Raw genomic sequence first — 19505 nt, forward strand, 5'->3', positions numbered from 1 at the left:
GTTTGGTTTAGAGGCCAAAGGCTCACGCACTCCAAATTTCCGTAGGGGCACCGTAGCTGTGTCCAACAAGGATATAGACAATGCTGAGGAACCGGATGCCGTGCAGGAACCTCATGTTGTAGGCGTCAGAGCTCTTGTTTTTCGCAATTTGAAGCATCATGCGCGTATTAGACATCACAGAGAATGATTTCAGAATCGATATAAGAACACCTGCAATAAAGTAAGAAGTGAAGGAGACCTAGTTGAAAAATATTCATATGCGGCTTAAAGCTGTTCAAGAAAATATATGCTTTTTTTCGAATCAAAGTGCCGATAGAGAGTTTATAAACTTGGCTTTCCTTCTTTTTCTCTCTTGAGTTAAAATCAAATGAAGAATGCTTGCCCACGTTTCGGAAAGCATTACTCTTAATGTCCAGCATGGTAATATAACAGTATGAATAAAAGCAAATAATTTTTAAGTGGCCGTAATAATGATTACAGAGTTAATAATAGAGCGCTGATAAATAAGGAAGGTAACAGGCTCTAGAATTAAACGCGCGGCGCAGAAAGTGCGCATAATGTAACAGTGTGCAAAAATCGGAGATTGTTCACGCCCTTGTGCAAGAGCTCACAACTTCACTCCTCGGTAGTTATTTCCTTTGTCAGTCGTAACAATCGCTTCACAATTCGTAATACGGTACCTAAAATTTATCTTTGAAGGTTATATACTTCAAAAATTGATGTCAATAAATATTCAAAGATATTTATCCTTGCTTCTCTTTCTCGTTTCTTCGTGAGCTGTACAAATCGACGGCATTTCCAAGCACGATCACAAGGCCTAGAGTGCCAAGGAATGCTCTGCAGAAAGAAAGGAGCATTAGATAACTTGCTGCTCTTCGCAGATTAAATCGGGCGAATTGCGGAGCTATTCTCAACGTTCCTGTGCAGTTCGTTCAACATACTTACAGGATAGTAACCTGAGCTGTTGTGATGCGTGGAGACAGGCCGGTGATGCAGTTCTTGATGGTAGCGTCTAGAGTTTCAGGAAGCACTGAGAAGACAACGTCAGGCGCATCAAAAATACAGATCTTGATCATACGGGTAGTCACTGTACTATTATTTTTCGTTCACATAATGCTGTCATTCGTTGCAGCAGCCAAATGAGAGATTTTCGCCCGAAGAAATAAAAACTGCTGATCATCACATTGGAGCGGGCAATGAATTTCGGAGAACCTTGCACAGGTTTAATGCTGCGGTGGCGTACCTGATTTTGCCATTTCACTGTAGTTCCTCCTGACTGCAGACATCGAGCACACAAATACCTAATCGCATGATTAGAATCGTCTGCTCATAGATATGCCCTCGAAATCTGGTAACCTGCCGAGAGAAAAATATCTGTCAAAGGCACCCGAGCTTTCGCTTACCTGATCTTTGTGTCTATGTTTCTTGCTACACGGGACATTGACACTAAAACCGGAGGCTGCAGGTGGTTTTACGAAAAACCAGCTGGCTGCCCGGCATGCAGTGGTCGAGAATGAAAATTCTCGACGACAACAAAATCAGGAGCGCCGTTTTTTATCTGCCTAGGCAGCTGCAAACCGGCTTTCTTGAATGATACTGGTCTTTTCGAAGTAATCTTGCAACATTAAACAAGATAGGGCTCTAGTGGTCGTTTCGGGCATTTTCTTTGTTACAGCGAAGGCCATGGGCTCGGCCTGTTGCCTCAGTAGTCTGTACTGTCTGGTAGAATGTTACTAGCAAGCATCCGGCTTCCTGTATTCGTTTGACTCAGAAGAGAAAGTTGGCTCCGATACGCATGACAACAGTTTATTGTTTTCTTGACTAGTCTTATTTGCTATCTTAGAGTGACAGACATTAATCAGTTATGGGAAATAAAGGGCGTGTCGAACGTTCAATTATTCGTTTCATTCACTTTCCGGAAGTTTGTTTCCCTTGACATTTATTACGCACCACAATATTTACTCATGCCAGAAACTAATCATTGGCCTGCAGGCAATACACTGAGAGCATATTTGTAATCAAGGCTCCAAGGTATCTGATCCCACCGCTTTATTACGGCGCAGCACTTCATGAAGCCATGCCTCGTTCCCTGCGGATATCAGCAGGAAATCTTAATTGCGGGCCAGTTTAAGATGTCTATTTATTTCCTTGCTTTTGTATTCACACTCATGCGAGCGCTCGATTTAACTCATGCTCCTTGTCATGCCAAATGGGTTAGCAGGTATATGCAAGCCGGTATTGTGCGCGTCTACGAAGTGAGCGGCACTACTGCCTATTCGGTATGTGTACATCATACAGGAACATTTGGACGCACGTATGTTTGCTTACTCTTGTGCCTACAACGCCCAGATTGAAATTATTACGTCAGAATTAACACTCAGGAAAGAAACATTTGCTAAGAATGTTTTACAGAATCAGTACTAACCATCTCTACAGCTGGTTTTCAGCAAACTCAAACCCATAAAGGGGAGCTTTTACAACCGTCCTGTTTCTCTCGTACCCCGAACAGTGCTTCTGGGTGGGGCGAGTACGCGATACATGAGCTTTTCGGCGAAATAAATGAACGTGATGCAGAGTATGGTGCAAATAATAGTTCGTTTATTACTTAAAATGTATTTAAGATGGCAAAAGTATAGAGAACTATTATGACCATGATTAAGGACAATTACGGCAGAATTTAATTCGTAATCCCTCAGAATTTTCTTACGAAGATGCGTATCGGTAGAAACGTGCAGGCTGTCAATATGAGCCGCTAGAGTTCTAACTGCAACAGTTGCTATTAGGGCCATTCATTCAAAGGATATAAAAATGCAAAATACTTCTAAGAGGTTGTCCTGTTAGATTTCTGCACGAGGAAGTTAAGCGAATGCTTTACTACGCCAACCAGAGAGCCATTTCGGCTCGTCGCGCACTTCAGCCGTATACCGTATGCCGTATGCCATGTGCCGTATGCCGTACGCCGTGTGCCATTTGCCGTGGCCGCCGAACGAGCTTGAGCCGCCGTTGGCTAGCAACACCGCAGGCGCTCTCCAACAGATGGCGCCGCCGTCGACGCCGCTGCCGTCGCCGTTCACTCCACCAGATGTGTATATATATATATATATATATGCGCTTCGCCTCAATCACGGAGGAAGACTATACAGGAGTGAAAACACCGCTGTCTGCCGCCACCAGATAAGGTCAGAAGCCCGCGGCGCCACTATCATGCTGGCGGCGCCTAGCGGCCGTTTCGGTTGCCAAGGCAACCGGTCGAACGCGTTGCTCCCGTTCGGCCGCGAGTGCCCGACTTCTATTGAGAGCACTCACGCGTGGTTTTTTACCGCTGGTAGCCCGAAGATAAACTGGTGCTAGGCTTCAACCATTTGAGCACAGTAAAAAATAAAACGTGTTCTTTTCCATGACCGCTATAAGATGACCTGTAGCTTCTGGTTTTAAGCAGGGCTTTTGTTTGACACCGGCGCGATGACTTTGATTGGATGGGTGTAAGCGCTGTTGGCATTCGTCGAAGGCAAACATGCCTTCATGTTCGTCGAGTATGTGACCACGCTAAGTTTCATCTACCGAAGGAGAACGCGGGCGTCGTACGGCGCAGCGTTTATGACTACACGCCAGTCGAGAAGGAAACAAGCGGCTACAACTTCTCACCTCGCTCACCTTCTCCCTGACACACTTGTAACCGCTTTTGCAATTTCGAACAGAACACCTGCCTCCCATCTTATTCTAGCAAATTCCGAAGGAGGCCGCACTGCGCGTAGCAACGCTGTTAGTATTACGGACCTTAAACAGACACCGACAAGAACTGTTGCTGTATGACTTAAGGGCTCAGAAATACAACGTCATGGCGTGCCCGCTGAAGCAAACACCCGTGTCGTCTGCTTGTCGTCTGCTTTGAGCATGCACTGCCGGAGAGCGCGCCGGAGCTGCCAGCCCGGGCGCTGCATTTTTGTTTCGCTGCGGCTTCAACAAGGTGCCGCATGGCGCCACTGCATGCGGTCCCGTCGGCGCATACAATTGTGACTTTAGAGAGTTTTAGTTTCATGTACGTAGAGGCTTCACGTACGTAGAGCTCTTACGGGTGACCAGTGCGCATGCGCAGAACGCAAAGGGTATGCGCGAGTCTCACGTACGTACGTGAGATTCGGATTTTTACGTTGCGGTCTTTGCGTTCCTTGCGTACGTAGCGTTGACAAACATGGCGGCGCCCTGTCCGCCGCTTCACAGCAATAACAGCTTCGTCGCTAGTCCCTCGAAGCGATATCGTGTTCTAAACTGTTGTATTCGCCTTCGATTTGTCCATTCTTACCCTAGCAAAAGGTTTCAAGCGTCAACTTGCTTTTGTTTTTCAGACAGAAGGGCGATTTTTCAGCTCTTAAGCCTGACGGAGTAGCGTTGGTCGTCGTCATAGCAACGGTCTCGCGAAATCACGAACTGAGGGAGCCCCAAACCAGCCAAACATAGCCAAACTGCCAAACACGAGGACAGACCGAATGGCCTGGCTTAAAGACCTGTCTTGGATGATTTAGGCTACAACCAGTGTCTGTGTTTTCTAGTAGATGGCGATAGGAATAACGCGCGGCGTGTGTCGCGTAAGTGTAACTATAAGGGTTTCAAACGACCTGCGTGCAGGCTACGTAGACTTCTCACATTTGCGTACGTGAACCCTCTACGTACGTGAAACTAAAACTCTCTTTTATCTGGTCGCCTGCGCTCGCTCGCGCTGACGGGAGTTTAACCTCCTATATAGTCTTGCTCCGTGGCCTCAGTGCATTGTAGTCGTTATGGAGAGCGCGAAAGAGAGACAAGAACGAAAGAACGAAGCGAGGAAGAGACAACGTGCTGAGGAGACGGCAGAAGAACGCGCCGCACGACTCGAGAAGCGTCGTAACGAAGATGCGGCCTGAAGAAGTCGTGCCACGTCCCGGAGTGACTCTTCAACTGCGGAAGAGACCGGTTTGAATTCTCGAGAGCGTCGGAATGAGACGCTGTGTGGACGACGTGCCGAGGAAACGAAGCTTTCGCAATTCAACATGGGTTTACCAGAACTAAACCACAGTCAATTTTTTAAACTTTTTTTCCGTACCTGGGTAATGAATGACGATTTAGTGGAGCGACCATATAACCTCCGAATAATTTCGAACTATCTAGCAGGCGTACTTCTCACCCGTGTATGTGTAATAGACATAGCTGCTGCGATGAGGTCGTCTAGGTCGGTTTTGTTTCCGCCGTATGCCACCACGTTGCAGTACTGGCCCCGCGCTGTCTTCTGACCGAATTCATTGTGCCCCACAGTCTCTACGCATTTGTCGAAGGCACCCAAGTTTGCCCGGGCAGACGTCAGAAGTCCGCTAGGGTACTTTCCGGTGGCGTCAATCACTGCGCATAACAGAAGAATTTCTCAGATCAAGTGGAAAATCTTTTCCCCGTAGTCCTACTGCTGTACCCTGCTGAGAGAAATAACGCACAAATTTTGGCTGCGAAGTCTGTTTTACACCTTTACCAGGCACAGGAAAAGTGGTCAAGTCATTTTTTTTTTCGAATTCTTTAGAACCCAAAGAAGGAAGCTATAGAAAAGTTTGAATACAGTTTTTCGAGATGTGCCAAGCGATTGTTTCACAAATGTCTCAATCCTGTGGCACAAAACTTGTGACATTGCTCAGACGCATCAGTGCATTAACTCTGTGTGTCCTCTGAATAACGATTACCGCTACTAAAGATGTTCACCTAGCGTACCACTGTATGTGCCGCGTCGCTCCATATTTCGTTCTTTTGGGAGAGACGCGCGAAATCCGTGAAATCCTCTAGGTTGTGATACATTTCGGTTTCTGCATTACTTAATTAATTACAAATATCTGTAGCATTTGCAGGCAGTCTTCTTTCTATAGTAACAAGTTTTGATCCATCTTGCACAAACTTAAATCGCTCTGACAACCCATTAATACTGCGAGAAGGGGTAAAAATATGACTTTCGTTCTGAACTACGTACCAATGCGGATATTTACGCGGGTTCTCACCTGCCAGTATACTTAATGATGACTTTATAGGTACTGGAGCTCACCATGGCTCCATTTGAGCTCCGGGGCCAGAACAGAAGCTCCATATTTTTTTCCAGCTGCGGATTATATATTTTTGTCGCCTGCTTCAATAGATGAAGTGGTTTCCATAATAAATGCTCTTAAAAACACGCTTTTCTCTGATGATGAAGAAACTGCTGTTCTTCCTGCTAAGTGAGCTGTTATTAGTGCATAGAAAACATAAAACAGCAGCAACAACGTATGAAAAGATCGTTGATTTCCGTAGTTACGCCAAATACAAATTAATTGCGCTAGCACTTCGGTTTTCACTTCAGTTCCGTTGTTCAGATCTAGTGTTCACGGAAAGCATTGTAAGGTTAGCGATAAAGGATTAATGCCCATCTATGCGCAATAGGTCATTCTCTCCTTAACATTATAGATCCGTGGGAGTCCTCATACCACAGCTGGTGCAGTGGTGAAGTGGTTAAGCGATGCGCCACTGCCCTTCTTTGGCATGTGCTGGCCTGATGGAACTTTGGTTGTTTATTGGCTTGAGTTGAATCCCAGGTTGCTACTCCTGAGCAACATCTCGCGTTTAACTGAGCTACCACATGCCCCGGCAGGTAGGCAGGTATAAACGAGCCCCTCATTTCCTTTACCTTTTCTGCTAATATATATATATATATATATATATATATATATATATATATATATATATTAGCAGAAAAGGTAAAGGAAATGAGGGGCTCGTTTGACAAGCATATTAAGGAAGCCAACAGTCACGGAAACCAAGGGGCATGGGGGAATGTTTTTAATCTTTTTTTTTTATTTGTAGTGCGAATCAATCGGTTTAAAGAAAATTACTTATAAAGCAGCAGAAAAAACAACCATGCCGCCGGTGGGATCCGAACCCACGACCTCCGAATATTGCGTCCGGTGCTCTTACCAACTGAGCTACGGCCCCCTGAGTGTACTTTCCCGCGAGGCACCGTGCAGCGGCAGTCTCACCTCGAGGCTGAGCGCATGCCCTTGTCAGTTACATTAACTGGCAAAAGAGGGCGCCAGCATCGCTGCGCGCGAGACTGCCAAAGCCCGCGCGCGGGAGAGGGGGCATGGGGCGCTTCGGCTGGAATCGTCGGCGTGATCGGACGTGTCTCTCGCGGCTCCGCTCTTCGCCGGCGGGGCGAGGAAGCGACGTGGAGACAGGCTCCCGTACTTGTCCCGTACGGCCTTCGGAGTATATATCCCTTGCCCTAGCGCGGGCGAACATTCGCTCGGAACCTTGCTGGTGAGTCGGACGACCTTGATTCATTAGCATACCTTGTTGCTAGCTGGCGTTATTGTTTCTGTAGCAATAAATGCCTGTTTGTGTCCACTAATGTGTCGTACTTTTGTTCCCCCAGAGCAAGGCCCGCCGTGGTCGGCGAGCGCGCGGTAGCGTACGCGATTACGGGGTGGGTTCGGGCGCCTTTGAACCGTGTCAGCCGCGATTGAGTGGGGAGAACGTACTTGTCTCCCAAAATCAAACCCCCACATCTGGCAGCACAACGTGGGGCCTGTTCTTAGAACATTGGACGACTGTCGGTTCGGTTCGAGGAACGTTCTTTGTCCGGACTTGACAAGTGCTAGGCCTAGAGTGAATTTTGATCGCTAGGACCTGCGGCATGCTTTCTTTAGTGCGAGGTGTATTGCGCTGCAGCATGTTTGAACTTTTCGACATGCTCAGCACATTTTTAATTAAGATTTCCCTGGAGTTTCTTCATGAGAATCACTTGGTCCGCATCGAGGGAGCGCGAGGCCTAGCGCCCGCGGAGTCGCCGAGCCCGAAGCGAGTGAGTACGGAAGCCGCGTGGGTGGTCCGAGCTTCTGTATATACTTTGTCTTCTGTCTCTTTTTCGGCTATGCGAGTCGCGGCTCCGGGTGCCGGGTGGCCTGAGGCCACGGGTGCCTCTACGAGCTCGCTGGTATTGCAGCTCGGCACCGGGCGCTCCGACCCCGTCCGATGCGGTGGGCGCCGACCGCTCAGAAGCTGCTTTGTGCAGTGAGCGGGGTAGGACCACCCCACAAAGCTGACGTCTCCTCGCGGCTGCGCGCACATAACCCGTTTCGGGTCTTTGTTGTGGTCACGATCGTTGTCGGAGTGGTAGCTAGGCCTGAGGCTTTTCGGAGCTGCCTGCACCACGTTAAAAGAGACACGACCACCGGACCGTGTCGTTGAGAGGGGGCACATTTTGCTGCCCGTCTGTTTTTTTTGTAACCTCGCACGAACTGAGCAGTCTCGTTCAACTCAAGAAAGGGCTTTGTTCACTCGAACTTTGCGCTTGCACAGCCACCGACACGTTTTGCTAGCGAGTTAGGCATTGTGCCACGAGGCCCTTGCGGATGCCACTTCCCCTCCCGTGACCTACGTTAAAGGCACGCCGAGAGCGTTTCGGCAATTTTGCAGATCCGGTGGAGCCACCCAGGCTTGCTGTCCGGTGCACATCGTCTCGCTGCCACCTGCTGCGACGGAGCGGATTGTATACTGTTCGCCGCATCCATCCGGGGCAGCTGTGGCGAGACCAGTCAGCAGTCACCTCCGGCTGCTGCTGCCCTAACGACTACTGCAGGATCCTGGCCTGCAGTTTTCCCACCGGCCTTCGATTCGCGGGCCTGCGGACACGGTAGTCCGCGGGCCATACGAGTCGTCCCAGCGGAGACCTTCACGCCGCCTTCGGAACACCGCGGAAGTCGGCGTGACCTCCGCTGCAAGACGTGCCTCAAGGACATGAAGACCAGGAGACTCCTCCATAGCATGTACTTTCAGGCGCGTGGGTCTATTTAAGTTTGGGGGGAAGTGGGGACCTGCCCTGCTGCCCCCTGAGTTTGCTTTCTCGCGAGGCACCGTGCAGCGGCAGTCTCACCTTGAGGCAAAGCGCATTCCCTTGTCAGTTACATTAACTGGCAAGAGAGGGCGCCAGCATCGCTGCGCGCGAGGCTGCCAAAGCCCGCGCGAGGGAGAGGGGGCATGGGGCGCTTCGGCTGGGATCGTCGGCGCGATCGGACGTGTCGCTCGCGGCTCCGTTCTTCGCCGGCGGGGCGAGGAAGCGACGGGGAGACAGGCTCCCCTACTCGTCCCGTCCGGCCTTCGGAGTATATATCCCTTGCTCTAGCGCGGGCGAACATTCGCTCGGAATCTTGCTGGTGAGTCGGACGACCTTGATTCATTAGCGTACCTTGTTGCTAGCTGGCATTGTTTCTGTAGCAATAAATGTCTGTGTCAGCCAATGTGTCATTCCTTTACTCCCCCAGAGCAAGGCCCGCCGTGTTCGGCGAGCGCTCGGTAGCGTACGCGATCACGGGGTGGGGTCCGGGCGGCTTTGAACAGTGTCAGCCGCGATTGAGTGGGGAGAACGTACTTATCTCCCTAATTCAACCCTACAATATATATATTCTCTCTGAACAAGAATGGTCCCCAATCGATCGAAACGTCAGTTCTTAAGCGTGCGTCAGTATACTTAAACACACACATATATATATATATATATATATATATATATATATATATATATATATATATATATATATATATATATATATATATATATATATATATATATATATATTGTCACGCGTGAATGCGGTGATCCCTGAAGACAGGAACGCAGGATCCGACGAACGTCTGCACCACAGCTCAAGATCGCTGACACCTCCGCTTCCTCTTCTTCGAGACGGCGCGTGATTCAGGTCAGCGCTAAGTGAAAATGCGGAATGCACTGTGTCACTGGCCCCCGGAAAAAAAGAGCATCGTCCCGATGCGTAGCCGGCGTGTTGAAAAAAAAAAGTTCACCAAGGGAAGTTCACGTGTTGTGCGGCCGTATGTCCAGCTCTAGCGCTACCGCTCGTGGTAAGGCTTGAGGCGGACAACGTGTACCACCTCAGGGTGCTGGGAGTGCCGAGTCTTCTGAAAGCCGTCAGGAACGACCTCATAGTTCAGGTCTCCAAGTGGCCTGATGATTTTGTAAGGTCTAAAATACCGGCAGAGGAGCTTTTCGCTAAGTACGCGTCGGCGAATGGGAAACCAGACCCACACACGGTCTCCTGATGGGTACCGAGCATCACGGCGTCGGAGGTTATAGTGTTGGGCATCTCGGCATTGTTGGTCGAGAATCCTCACCCTGGCCAGCTGACGAGCCTCTTCAGCGAGGTGCAGGAAGGTGTGAAGATCCGCATTCGGGTCGATGTCGTCCACATGCGGTAACATGGCGTCTAGCATCGTGGTCACGTCGCGGCCGTAAACGAAACGGAACGGTGGCATGGTTGTCGTTTCCTGAACGGCCATATTGTATGCAAAGGTGACGTATGGGAGCACTTCGTCCCAAGTTTTGTGCTTAACGTCGACATACATGGAGAACATGTCACCTAGCGTTTCGTTTAAGCGTTCCGTTAAACCGTTCGTCTGAGGGTGGTAGGATGTCGTCCTTCGGTGGTCTGTATGGCTGTGGAGTAAAATCTGCTGCAGGAGGTCAGCCATGAAAGCTGTACCCCTGTCGGTGATTAGGGTCTCCGGGGCACCGTGTCGCAAAACGATCTGATGGATGAAAAATTTTGCTACGTCAAGGGCTGTGGCACTTGGCAGAGCTGATGTTTCTGCGTATCGGGTCAGATAGTCAGTTGCCACGATGACCCACTTGATTCCCGATTGAGAAAGGGAATGGGCCCAGCATGTCCATCCCGATCTGCTGGAAAGGCCGCGATGGTGGTGCTATAGGCTTTAAGAATCCAGCAGGTTTTGTTGAGGGCGCTTTGCGACGCTGACAGCCTCGGCACGTTCTGACGTAGTGTGTAACGTCCGAATGAAGGCGGGGCCAGTAATACTTCTCTTTGATTCTTTCAAGCGTGCGGGCTACACCCAAATGTCCAGAAGTCGGTTCATCGTGTGAAGCTTGAAGGATTTCGTCCCTTAGGCTCGTCGGTATAACAATAAGGTATTGCTGATTGTTTGCGACGAAATTTTTCTTTACGAGGACACCATGGCGAACGCAGAGAGACCCTACCGAGCGCTTGAAAGCCTTCGGGGCAGTCGGGCGGGTCCCGTTAAGAAACTCAATGAGGTCGCGAAGTTCTGGGTCGGCGTATTGTTTGTCAGCAAGGCTCGTTGCACTGATCGCCTTTAAGGTGATGTCGTCGTCGTAGTTTCCGTCCTCCGTTGGGGATTCGATGGGGGCACGCGAGAGGCAATCGGCATCCGAGTGTTTCCGGCCCGACTTGTACGCCACTGTCATGTCGTATTCTTGGAGGCGCAGACTCCATCTGACAAGGCGGGCTGATGGATCTTTGAGGGTCGCAAGCCAACACAAGGCATGATGGTCCGTAACTACAGTAAAACGTTTTCCATAAAGGTAGGGTCGAAATTTCGACGTCGCCCGCACGATCGCTAAACACTCTTTCTTAGTTGCTGAGTAGTTAGCTTCAGCGCGAGACAAAGAGAGGCTGGCGTAAGCGATGACTCGCTCTCGACTGCTGTGGATTTGAACCAGAACGGCACCCAGGACTACGTTGCTTGCGTCAGTATGAAGCTCCGTATCTGCGTTTTCGTCGAAGTGAGCCAGAACTGGAGGTCATTGCAGGTGGCGTTGAAGAGTTTCAAATGCTTGTGCTTGAGGGGCATCCCACGTGAAAGGCGTGTCTGTCCTTGTCAAACGCGTCAGGGGCTCGGCGATTTGAGCGAAATCTTTCACAAAGCGACAGTAGTAGGCACATAATCCTAGAAAGCGGCGGACTTCCTTTTGGTCCTGCGGTGGAGGGAAATTGGCAATAGCATTGGTTTTGTCCGGGTCCGGCCGAACTCCCTCGCAACTGACGACGTGACCAAAGAACTTTAGCTCAGTGTAAGCAAAGCGGCATTTCTCATTTTTTAACGTTAGCCCAGAAGACTTCATGGCTTGCAGCACAACTTCAAGGCGCCGAAGGTGCTCCTCGAAAGTTGGGGCGAACACACAACGTCATCAAGGTAGACGAGGCATGTCTGCCACTTCAGGTCTGCCAGAACTGTGTCCATCAGCCGTTGGAACGTCGCCGGTGCAGAGAACAAACCAAATGGCATTGCCTTAAACTCATAGAGCCCCTCCGTAGTAAACAATGCGGTTTTTTCTCGGTCCCGTTCATCTACTTCGATTTGCCAATATCCTGATTTGAGGTCCATGGATGAGAAATATTTTGCATAGCAGAGGCGATCGACAGCATCGTCGATTCGAGGAAGGGGATAAACATCTTTTTTAGTTACTTTGTTTAGGCGACGGTAGACCACACAAAACCGCAGTGTACCATCTTTTTTCTTCACGAGGACGACAAGTGCCGCCCAGGGACTGCGAGAGGGCTGAATGACGTCGTCTCGAAGCATCTTCTTAACTTTACGGCTGATTGCGGCGCGTTCCGTGGAAGACACGCGGTAAGGTGACTGTCTGAGAGGGTGCACGGCGTCATCCGTAATTATCCGATGCTTGGCCAAGTGTGTTCTGCCGACGCGGGAAAAAGTCTAGAAGGTATCGCCGTACCCCTGGAGAAGAGTTTCTACTTGGCCTCCCTGCTGCGGCGAAAGTGCGGGGTTAATGTCGTACTGGAAGTCGGGAACCCCGGTGTGAACTTCTGTTGACGACACCATGGCAAGACTGGGAGCTCGTCGAATGTCGGCGATACCATGAACGTGGGCCACAGTAGTCCGAAGGCTAAGATGTTGGTGCTCACTGCCAAAATTCGTAAGCAGGACTTTGGTTTCTCCGTTTTCGAGGTAAACGACCCCTCTGGCGACCGCAAGGCACCGGTCGAAAAGCATAATTGGTTTGCTTTCGACGACACCTTCAAACTTTCGCAGCGTCTTCACGCCGACAGAGACCACAACGCTCGAACGGGGTGGAATGGTGACGTCATCAAGGATGGAAAGAGCCGCGGGACGTTCGAAAGCACTGTGGGTTACGTTGTCGGTGGAGAACGTCACTGACTTCGATTTAAGGTCAATGACCGCGCCATTTTCTGTCAAAAAATCCATTCCGAGGGTTACGTCCCGGGAACACTGGTCGAGTACGACGAAGGTGGCCAGGTACGTGTCCTCTTCGATGGTTAATCGTGATGTGCACGTGCCAGCTGGGGCGATCAAATGACCCCCGGCAGTACGAAGCTGTGGGCCCGTCCAAGGTGTGGTCACCTTTTTCAGAGTCGCGGCAAAAGGTCCACTGATTACCGAGTAGTCGGCGCCGGTGTCCACAAGTGCGGTAACGTCGGTACCGTCGATTGAAATGTTCAGATCAGCAGTTGTAGTCGTGGGTGTACGGGAACGTCGCGGAGTCCGCTCACGGCTGCGGTGCGGCACCAGGCGGTTTCGTTGCGGCGAAGAATTGATGCGGCGAGGCGTGTTATCGGTCTGGTGATCATCGGTTCGTCGTATAAGCGGTCGGTCATGTTTGTGCAGCAGTGGAGGATCTTGGACATGTCGCAGGTGAGCAACCTTGCCCCCAAAGGTTGCCGCTTCTAGTTTTCCCGACGGGGACTAGGAGACCTTCCACGCGAAATTTCGGCGGAAAAACGTCGCGGAGACGAGAAACGACGTGGAGACGGCGACCGGGCATAGCAGTGTGGTGCTTCGGGTGTCGCGGCCAGGTAATCGCTTATTTCTGGAGGCCATTGACCACGCTGCGGTCGGGGCGCATCGACACGATATCCCTGCAGACCCATACGTCGGTAACGACAGTTGCGGTAGACGTGACCGGGCCCGCCGCAGTGATAGCACAGAGCGCGATAATCGGCGGTACACCAGACGTCGCTCTACCGAGGGAGAACCTGAGAAGGGTGAGGTGGGTGTGGTTGGCGGTGAATGTGGCCAGGTGCATCCGGGCGACTTGGAGGCGGCGGTGGACGGCGAACGGCTGCGGCGTACATCATCATCTGGGGTGTTGTGTTCGGGTGAAGAGGGGCTGGCGGCGTGAACGCCTGTTGGACCTCTTCCCGAATAATGTCCGAAATGGAAGAAACTTGCGGCGACTCCGGGGCTGGAAAGAGCTTTTGAACCTCTCCGCGTACTACGGTTCGGATGGTTTCCCGAGGGATGTCGTGGCTAGAAGCATCGACACCGCTGGTAGACATCAGCGACGGCGGACGCTCGTTCTGTCTGGATCTCATGTCGAGCATCTTTTCCATCGTAGTGGCTCCGGAAACAAATTCGGCGACCGTTTTGGGCGGGCTTCGAGCTAACCCAGCGAAGATCTGCTCCTTGATGCCCCTCATAAGAAAACGCAGCTTCTTCTCTTCGGACATGTTGGGATCAGCCCGGCGGAAGAGCTTCGCCATGTCCTCGGAGTAAACGAGGACGGTCTCATTTGGTAGTTGGACGCGTGTCTGGAGGAGCAGCTCGGAACGTTCTTTCCTGAGGACGGTGGTAAAAGCCTGCAAAAACTGAAGGAGCCCCATGTTGTTATTGTGGCTTCTCGGTTCTCAAACCAAATACGAGCTGCACCCTCCAGTGAAAAAAACACGTGCTGCAGCTTCGAGTTGTCAGCCCACCTGTTGTATTGGGCTATGCTCTCGAACTTCTCGAGCCAGTTCTCCGGGTCCTCACCTGGGAAACCTTGAAAGGTGGGTGGTTCGCGTGGCTGCTGCAGCACGACAGACGGCAAAGAGATGGCATCCGGCATACTGACGGGGGTGTTTGTGGGCACTGATGGTCTCGCTGAGGTCAGTTTCCTGGCGGTCGGACGAGACTGCAGAGGCCCGAACTCTGGTTGCAGTCCTTGCAGCCGCCGGCTACTTTGATGGGTGGGCGTAACTTCGACTCTCAAGGTGTCAAGCGGGCTGGAGTCCCGGCCTCTTGGAGGGGTCTTGAGCATGGGGTGCACTACCCAGCACCTCCACCAAACTGTCACGCTGAATGCGGTGATCACTGAACACAGGAACGCAGGATCCGACGAACGTCTGCACCACAGCTCAAGATCGCTGACACCTCCGCTTCCTCTTCTTCAAGACGGCGCGTGCTTCAAGTCAGCGCTAAGCGAAAAGGCGGAATGCACTGTGTCAATATATAGCAGACAAGGAACATGAAATGAGGGCCTCGTTTGACAAACATGTGAAGGAAACAAACAATCACCGAATCCAAAGTGCCTAGAGGAATATCCATTTTTTTTATTTGTAGTGCTGATGAACGTGACAGTAGTACATACATTAATCTGTCGCTTAAAGAAAATTACTTATAGCGCATATTACTTATATAAAAAACCATGCCGCCGATGGGATCCGAACCTACGACCTCGGAATATCGCGCCAGGTGCTCTACCAACTCAGCTACGGCGACGGCTGTCCAACCTGCTGCTTACGTGGGTAGTGCCTACCTCGCAACTGTTATATATCTGATGAACTAAAGCGGCTGTTTGGGCTTGTTGGTCAGTGAACATGGTAAAAGAATGCAGCGCGAAAAAAACAAGGACGAACAGAAGTGGACAGGACAGGGCGCTGACTACCAACACATTTATTCAGAAAGATGAGCAGCTTATATAACGCAGTCCAACACCCACGTGACCAAGAAAATAGCAAACGCGTTCAACTATCTAATACAAAAAACAAAACGAAGTACACAATATCAAAGTGATAAAACCGAGAGGACCACGACGAACCGTAAGGTGCACGCATGAAAAATGATCAGTCAGCGACCTTTGCCGCCAATGCAGCACGAGGCAAAACGTAAACGAAAATAACACTATAGTCACCGAACACTAAGTAAAAGACGAAGCTAAAAGCAGGGTCGGGGCCAAACGCATAACAAAACAATACAAAACGCAACGCAAAAGCTGAGTCAACCGTTCACAGTCAAACTGAGTCAAAAAAGTTGAAAGTTCTCTAGAACAAGAATTAAAAGCAGACGTGTTTATAGTGGGCCTAGAAAACTGGACTCCTTGTCTGTAATTAAAATTGAAGGCGTGCTGACGCACTTGTCTCCAGCTTTGGCTATCATCCTTGCCTCAATGATGACCCTTTCAATTTCTGTCCGCGCCCGTGCTCTGACAACCGTGCGCGTGTGACATGGTACGCACCCTTTGCAAGACTTGCAATGGTCGTCCAGGTGCCCGCCGCTTTTGTTACGGACCCTCCGGCGGTGTTCAAACAATCTCTCGTTGAGACACCTGCCGGTTTGCCCAATATACACGCGTCCACACTTCAAGGGAATCTCGTAAATGACACATGTAGCACAATGTGTGAGTGGTTCTACATGTCTAATAGGGCAAACCTTTTTCTTTTGATTTGTCAGCAGTGTACACGCTCGTGACAATTTGCACGGGGCTGAGAAGACAAGGTTTACGTTGTTTCTTTTTTGCAACCTTCTTTAAATTGTGAGACAGCTTGTGAAGATACGGGATGACGGCCAAGGGAGGTCGTCTGGCCTGTTCTAGCTTGCCTGCGTCTTTGCCTTGCACTTTCAATTTCTGGAGAAGAGTCTCTAAAACGCTACTCACTAGTGTTGGTGAGTAGCCAGCACTGTAAAGACGTTGCACTTGGTTGTTAACACTGCTTTGCATCGTATGGGGACAGCTTTTTGTGAGCGCTGCCTGGATGGCAGAAGAAACAATGCCTCGCTTGATCAATTTCGAGTGAGCGCTGTCATGCGGAAGAAGACCTTTCTTAGAGCGAGGGTTGTACGTCCAACAGAGGTGGGTTTGTTTAAAACTAAAAGTACGTCCAAAAACTGAACGTCCTTGCCTCTCGGCGGTTCACATGTAAAGTTCAGTCCCCCAAAATGGGATTTGAAAAGGGCGTCAATTTGACACTCTCCACAGAACCAGGTGGGCAACTTCTGAGGACGATCATAAAATCATCCACATACCGGAAGACCAAATGGACCACATCACCCGGGAGAACCTGGCTAATGCGCTTATCGGCTGCCGCCAGGTAGATATCACACAGGACTGGCGCGATTGATGACCCGATGCATGCGCCATTCTTTTGCACGAAGTACTGACCGCTGTACTGAACAACAGTAGATTCAAGGTAGAACTGAAGAAGGCGAAGGAAATTGTCGCTACTCACACCCGAGCTGCTCTGGAAACGCACTTCACCCGACTGTTGGATCACGTCGCGCACCGCTGCGTATAGACTACCGTGCGGAACGGAATAAAACAAGTCTTCAACGTCAATTGTAAAGCCAGTCGTGGCGTCTGAACTGCCTTTGAATCACTGTAACACCTCAGACGAGATCCTTACCAGAAAAGGGTCATCTAAAGGTAGGCCATTCAAGTGGCGTTGTAGGTAGGCACCAACTTCAGCCTGCCACGTACCTCTTTCCGAGATGATGGTCCTCAGAGGGCAGTCAGGCTTATGGGTTTTGCCTGTGAAGAACACTTCCAAGAAGCAGTCTCGGGCATTTTCTGCCGATGATCTTATTCTATCGAGATGGAAACTTGTCAGTAGCTTCAAAGCCAAAGTTTTCTGTCTGCTGGGCCGGAATTGAACCTTCTTGAAATTCTTTTCGAGCGCTACCTCAGCCTTCTCCTTGTACAAGTGGTTAGGGAGGATGACAAATCCGCCTTCTTTGTCGCTTTGCACAGCCATATGTTTTCCCTCCTTGAGGCGTTTAGCAATGGACACGATGGGAGGCTTAGCATGCGTGAGCGAGGCCCCACAGCGACGTAGAACATCGATGCCATCCCCAATGACTCGTGCCTTGTCTTGCTCTGGTACTCGTTGTGCCATCTGCCGCACCATAGCCAGGAGCTGGTACTTGTTTGAAGGTGGCTGAAAGCTGAATTTGGGACCCTTCGCCTTCTTCAGTTCTACCTTGAATTTACTGTTGTTCAGTACAGCGGTCAGTACTTCGTGCAAGCAAAACGCAGCCATAACCTGCGTGAACCTCATCGCTATTTCTTTTTGCAAGGCCAGGATCCTCTCGTTCCATATCAAAAAGAAAATTGTGCCGTTCGAAGTGCGAGTGTTGTTCGGCCCTGTGGAGCCGTCTTGGGGGCATGTTCGGCGTATGTGCAAGATTCTGAAGTCAGAACTCTGGAGACAAGTGCGTCTTTTCCAAGACTGGCTAGGTGTGTTCGCGCCCCAGAGGCCACATTCGACGGAGGTGAGCTGCAGATATTATGAGTACAAAAAGCTCGCAGCACAATCGGCTGAATTCCTATGGCACCAGTACCGTCTGCGCCTTCCAGAAAGGAAGAAGGAAGTGAAGTCGTCTACGACCAACGTCACCGTTCTCGGAGGTGCATGCATCTCGTCTAAGGACTTGAAGGTCCTACAGAAGGGTCCCAAATTCAGCTTTCAACCACCTTCAAACAAGTACCAGCTCCTGGCTATGGTGCGGCAGATGGCACAACGAGTACCAGAGCAAGACAAGGCACGAGTCATTGGGGATGGCGTCGATGTTCTACGTCGCTGTGGGGCCTCGCTCACGCATGCTAAGCCTCCCATCGTGTCCATTGCTAAACGCCTCAAGGAGGGAAACCTTATGGCTCTGCAAAGCTACAAAGAAGGCGGATTTGTCATCCTCCCTGACCACTTGTACAAGGAGAAGGCTGAGGTGGCGCTCGAAAAGAATTTCAAGAAGGTTCAATTCCGCCCCAGCAGACAGAAAACTTTGGATTTGAAGCTACTGACAAGTTTCCATCTCGATAGAATAAGATCATCGGCAGAAAAGGCCCGAGACTGCTTCTTGGAAGTCTTCTTCACAGGCAAAATCCATAAGCCTGACTGCCCTCTGAGGACCATCATCTCGGAAAAAGGTACGTGGCAGGCTGAAGTTGGTGCCTACCTACAACGCCACTTGAATGGCCTACATTTAGATGACCCTCTTCTGGTAAGGAACTCGTCTGAGGTGTTACAGCGATTCAAAGGCAGTTCAGACGCTACGACTGGCTTTACAATTGACGTTGAAGATTTGTTTTATTCCGTTCCGCACGGTGGTCTATACGCAGCGGTGCGCGACGTGATCCAACAGTCGGGTGAAGTGCGTTTCCAGAACAGCTCGGGTGTGAGCAGCGACAATTTCCTTCGCCTTCTTCAGTTCTACCTTGAATCTACTCTTGTTCAGTACAGCGGTCAGTACTTCGTGCAAATGAATGGCGTATGCATCGAGTCATCAATCGCGCCAGTCCTGTGTGATATCTACCTGGCGGCAGCCGATAAGCGCATTAGCCAGGTTCTCCCGGGTGATGTGGTCCATTCGGTCTTCCGGTATGTGCATGATTTTATGATCGTCCTCAGAAGTTGCCCACCTGGTTCTGTGGAGCGTGTCATTCTTGAAATTGTCGCCCTTTTCAAATCCCATTTTGGGGGCTTAACTTTACCTGTGAACCGCCGAGAGGCAAGGATGTTCAGTTTTTGGACGTACTTTTTAGTTTTGAACAAACCCACCTCTGTTGGACGTACAACCCTCGCTCTAAGAAAGGTCTTCTTCCGCATGACAGCGCTCACTCGAAATTGATCAAGCGAGGCATTGTTTCTTCTGCCATCCAGGCAGCGCTCACAAAAAGCTGT

At 50.3% G+C, this 19505-nt stretch overlaps 1 protein-coding gene across 1 annotated transcript in view; it reads right to left on the reverse strand.

The window, feature by feature from the left end:
• Positions 1-743: 743 nt before the first annotated feature.
• The window catches only part of LOC144111883 (uncharacterized), a 31861-nt gene continuing 13099 nt past the window's right edge, over positions 744-19505 (reverse strand). The window contains exons 3-6 of the mRNA XM_077644911.1: positions 5162-5373; positions 1262-1356; positions 946-1047; positions 744-837 (exon numbers count right to left, since the gene is read on the reverse strand). Coding sequence (XP_077501037.1) covers positions 744-837; positions 946-1047; positions 1262-1356; positions 5162-5373 — 503 coding nt within the window. The remainder of the gene's footprint in view (positions 838-945; positions 1048-1261; positions 1357-5161; positions 5374-19505) is intronic.

The sequence above is a fragment of the Amblyomma americanum genome, unplaced genomic scaffold (assembly GCF_052857255.1).
Source record: "Amblyomma americanum isolate KBUSLIRL-KWMA unplaced genomic scaffold, ASM5285725v1 scaffold_12, whole genome shotgun sequence".
NCBI classification, from domain to species: domain Eukaryota; kingdom Metazoa; phylum Arthropoda; class Arachnida; order Ixodida; family Ixodidae; genus Amblyomma; species Amblyomma americanum.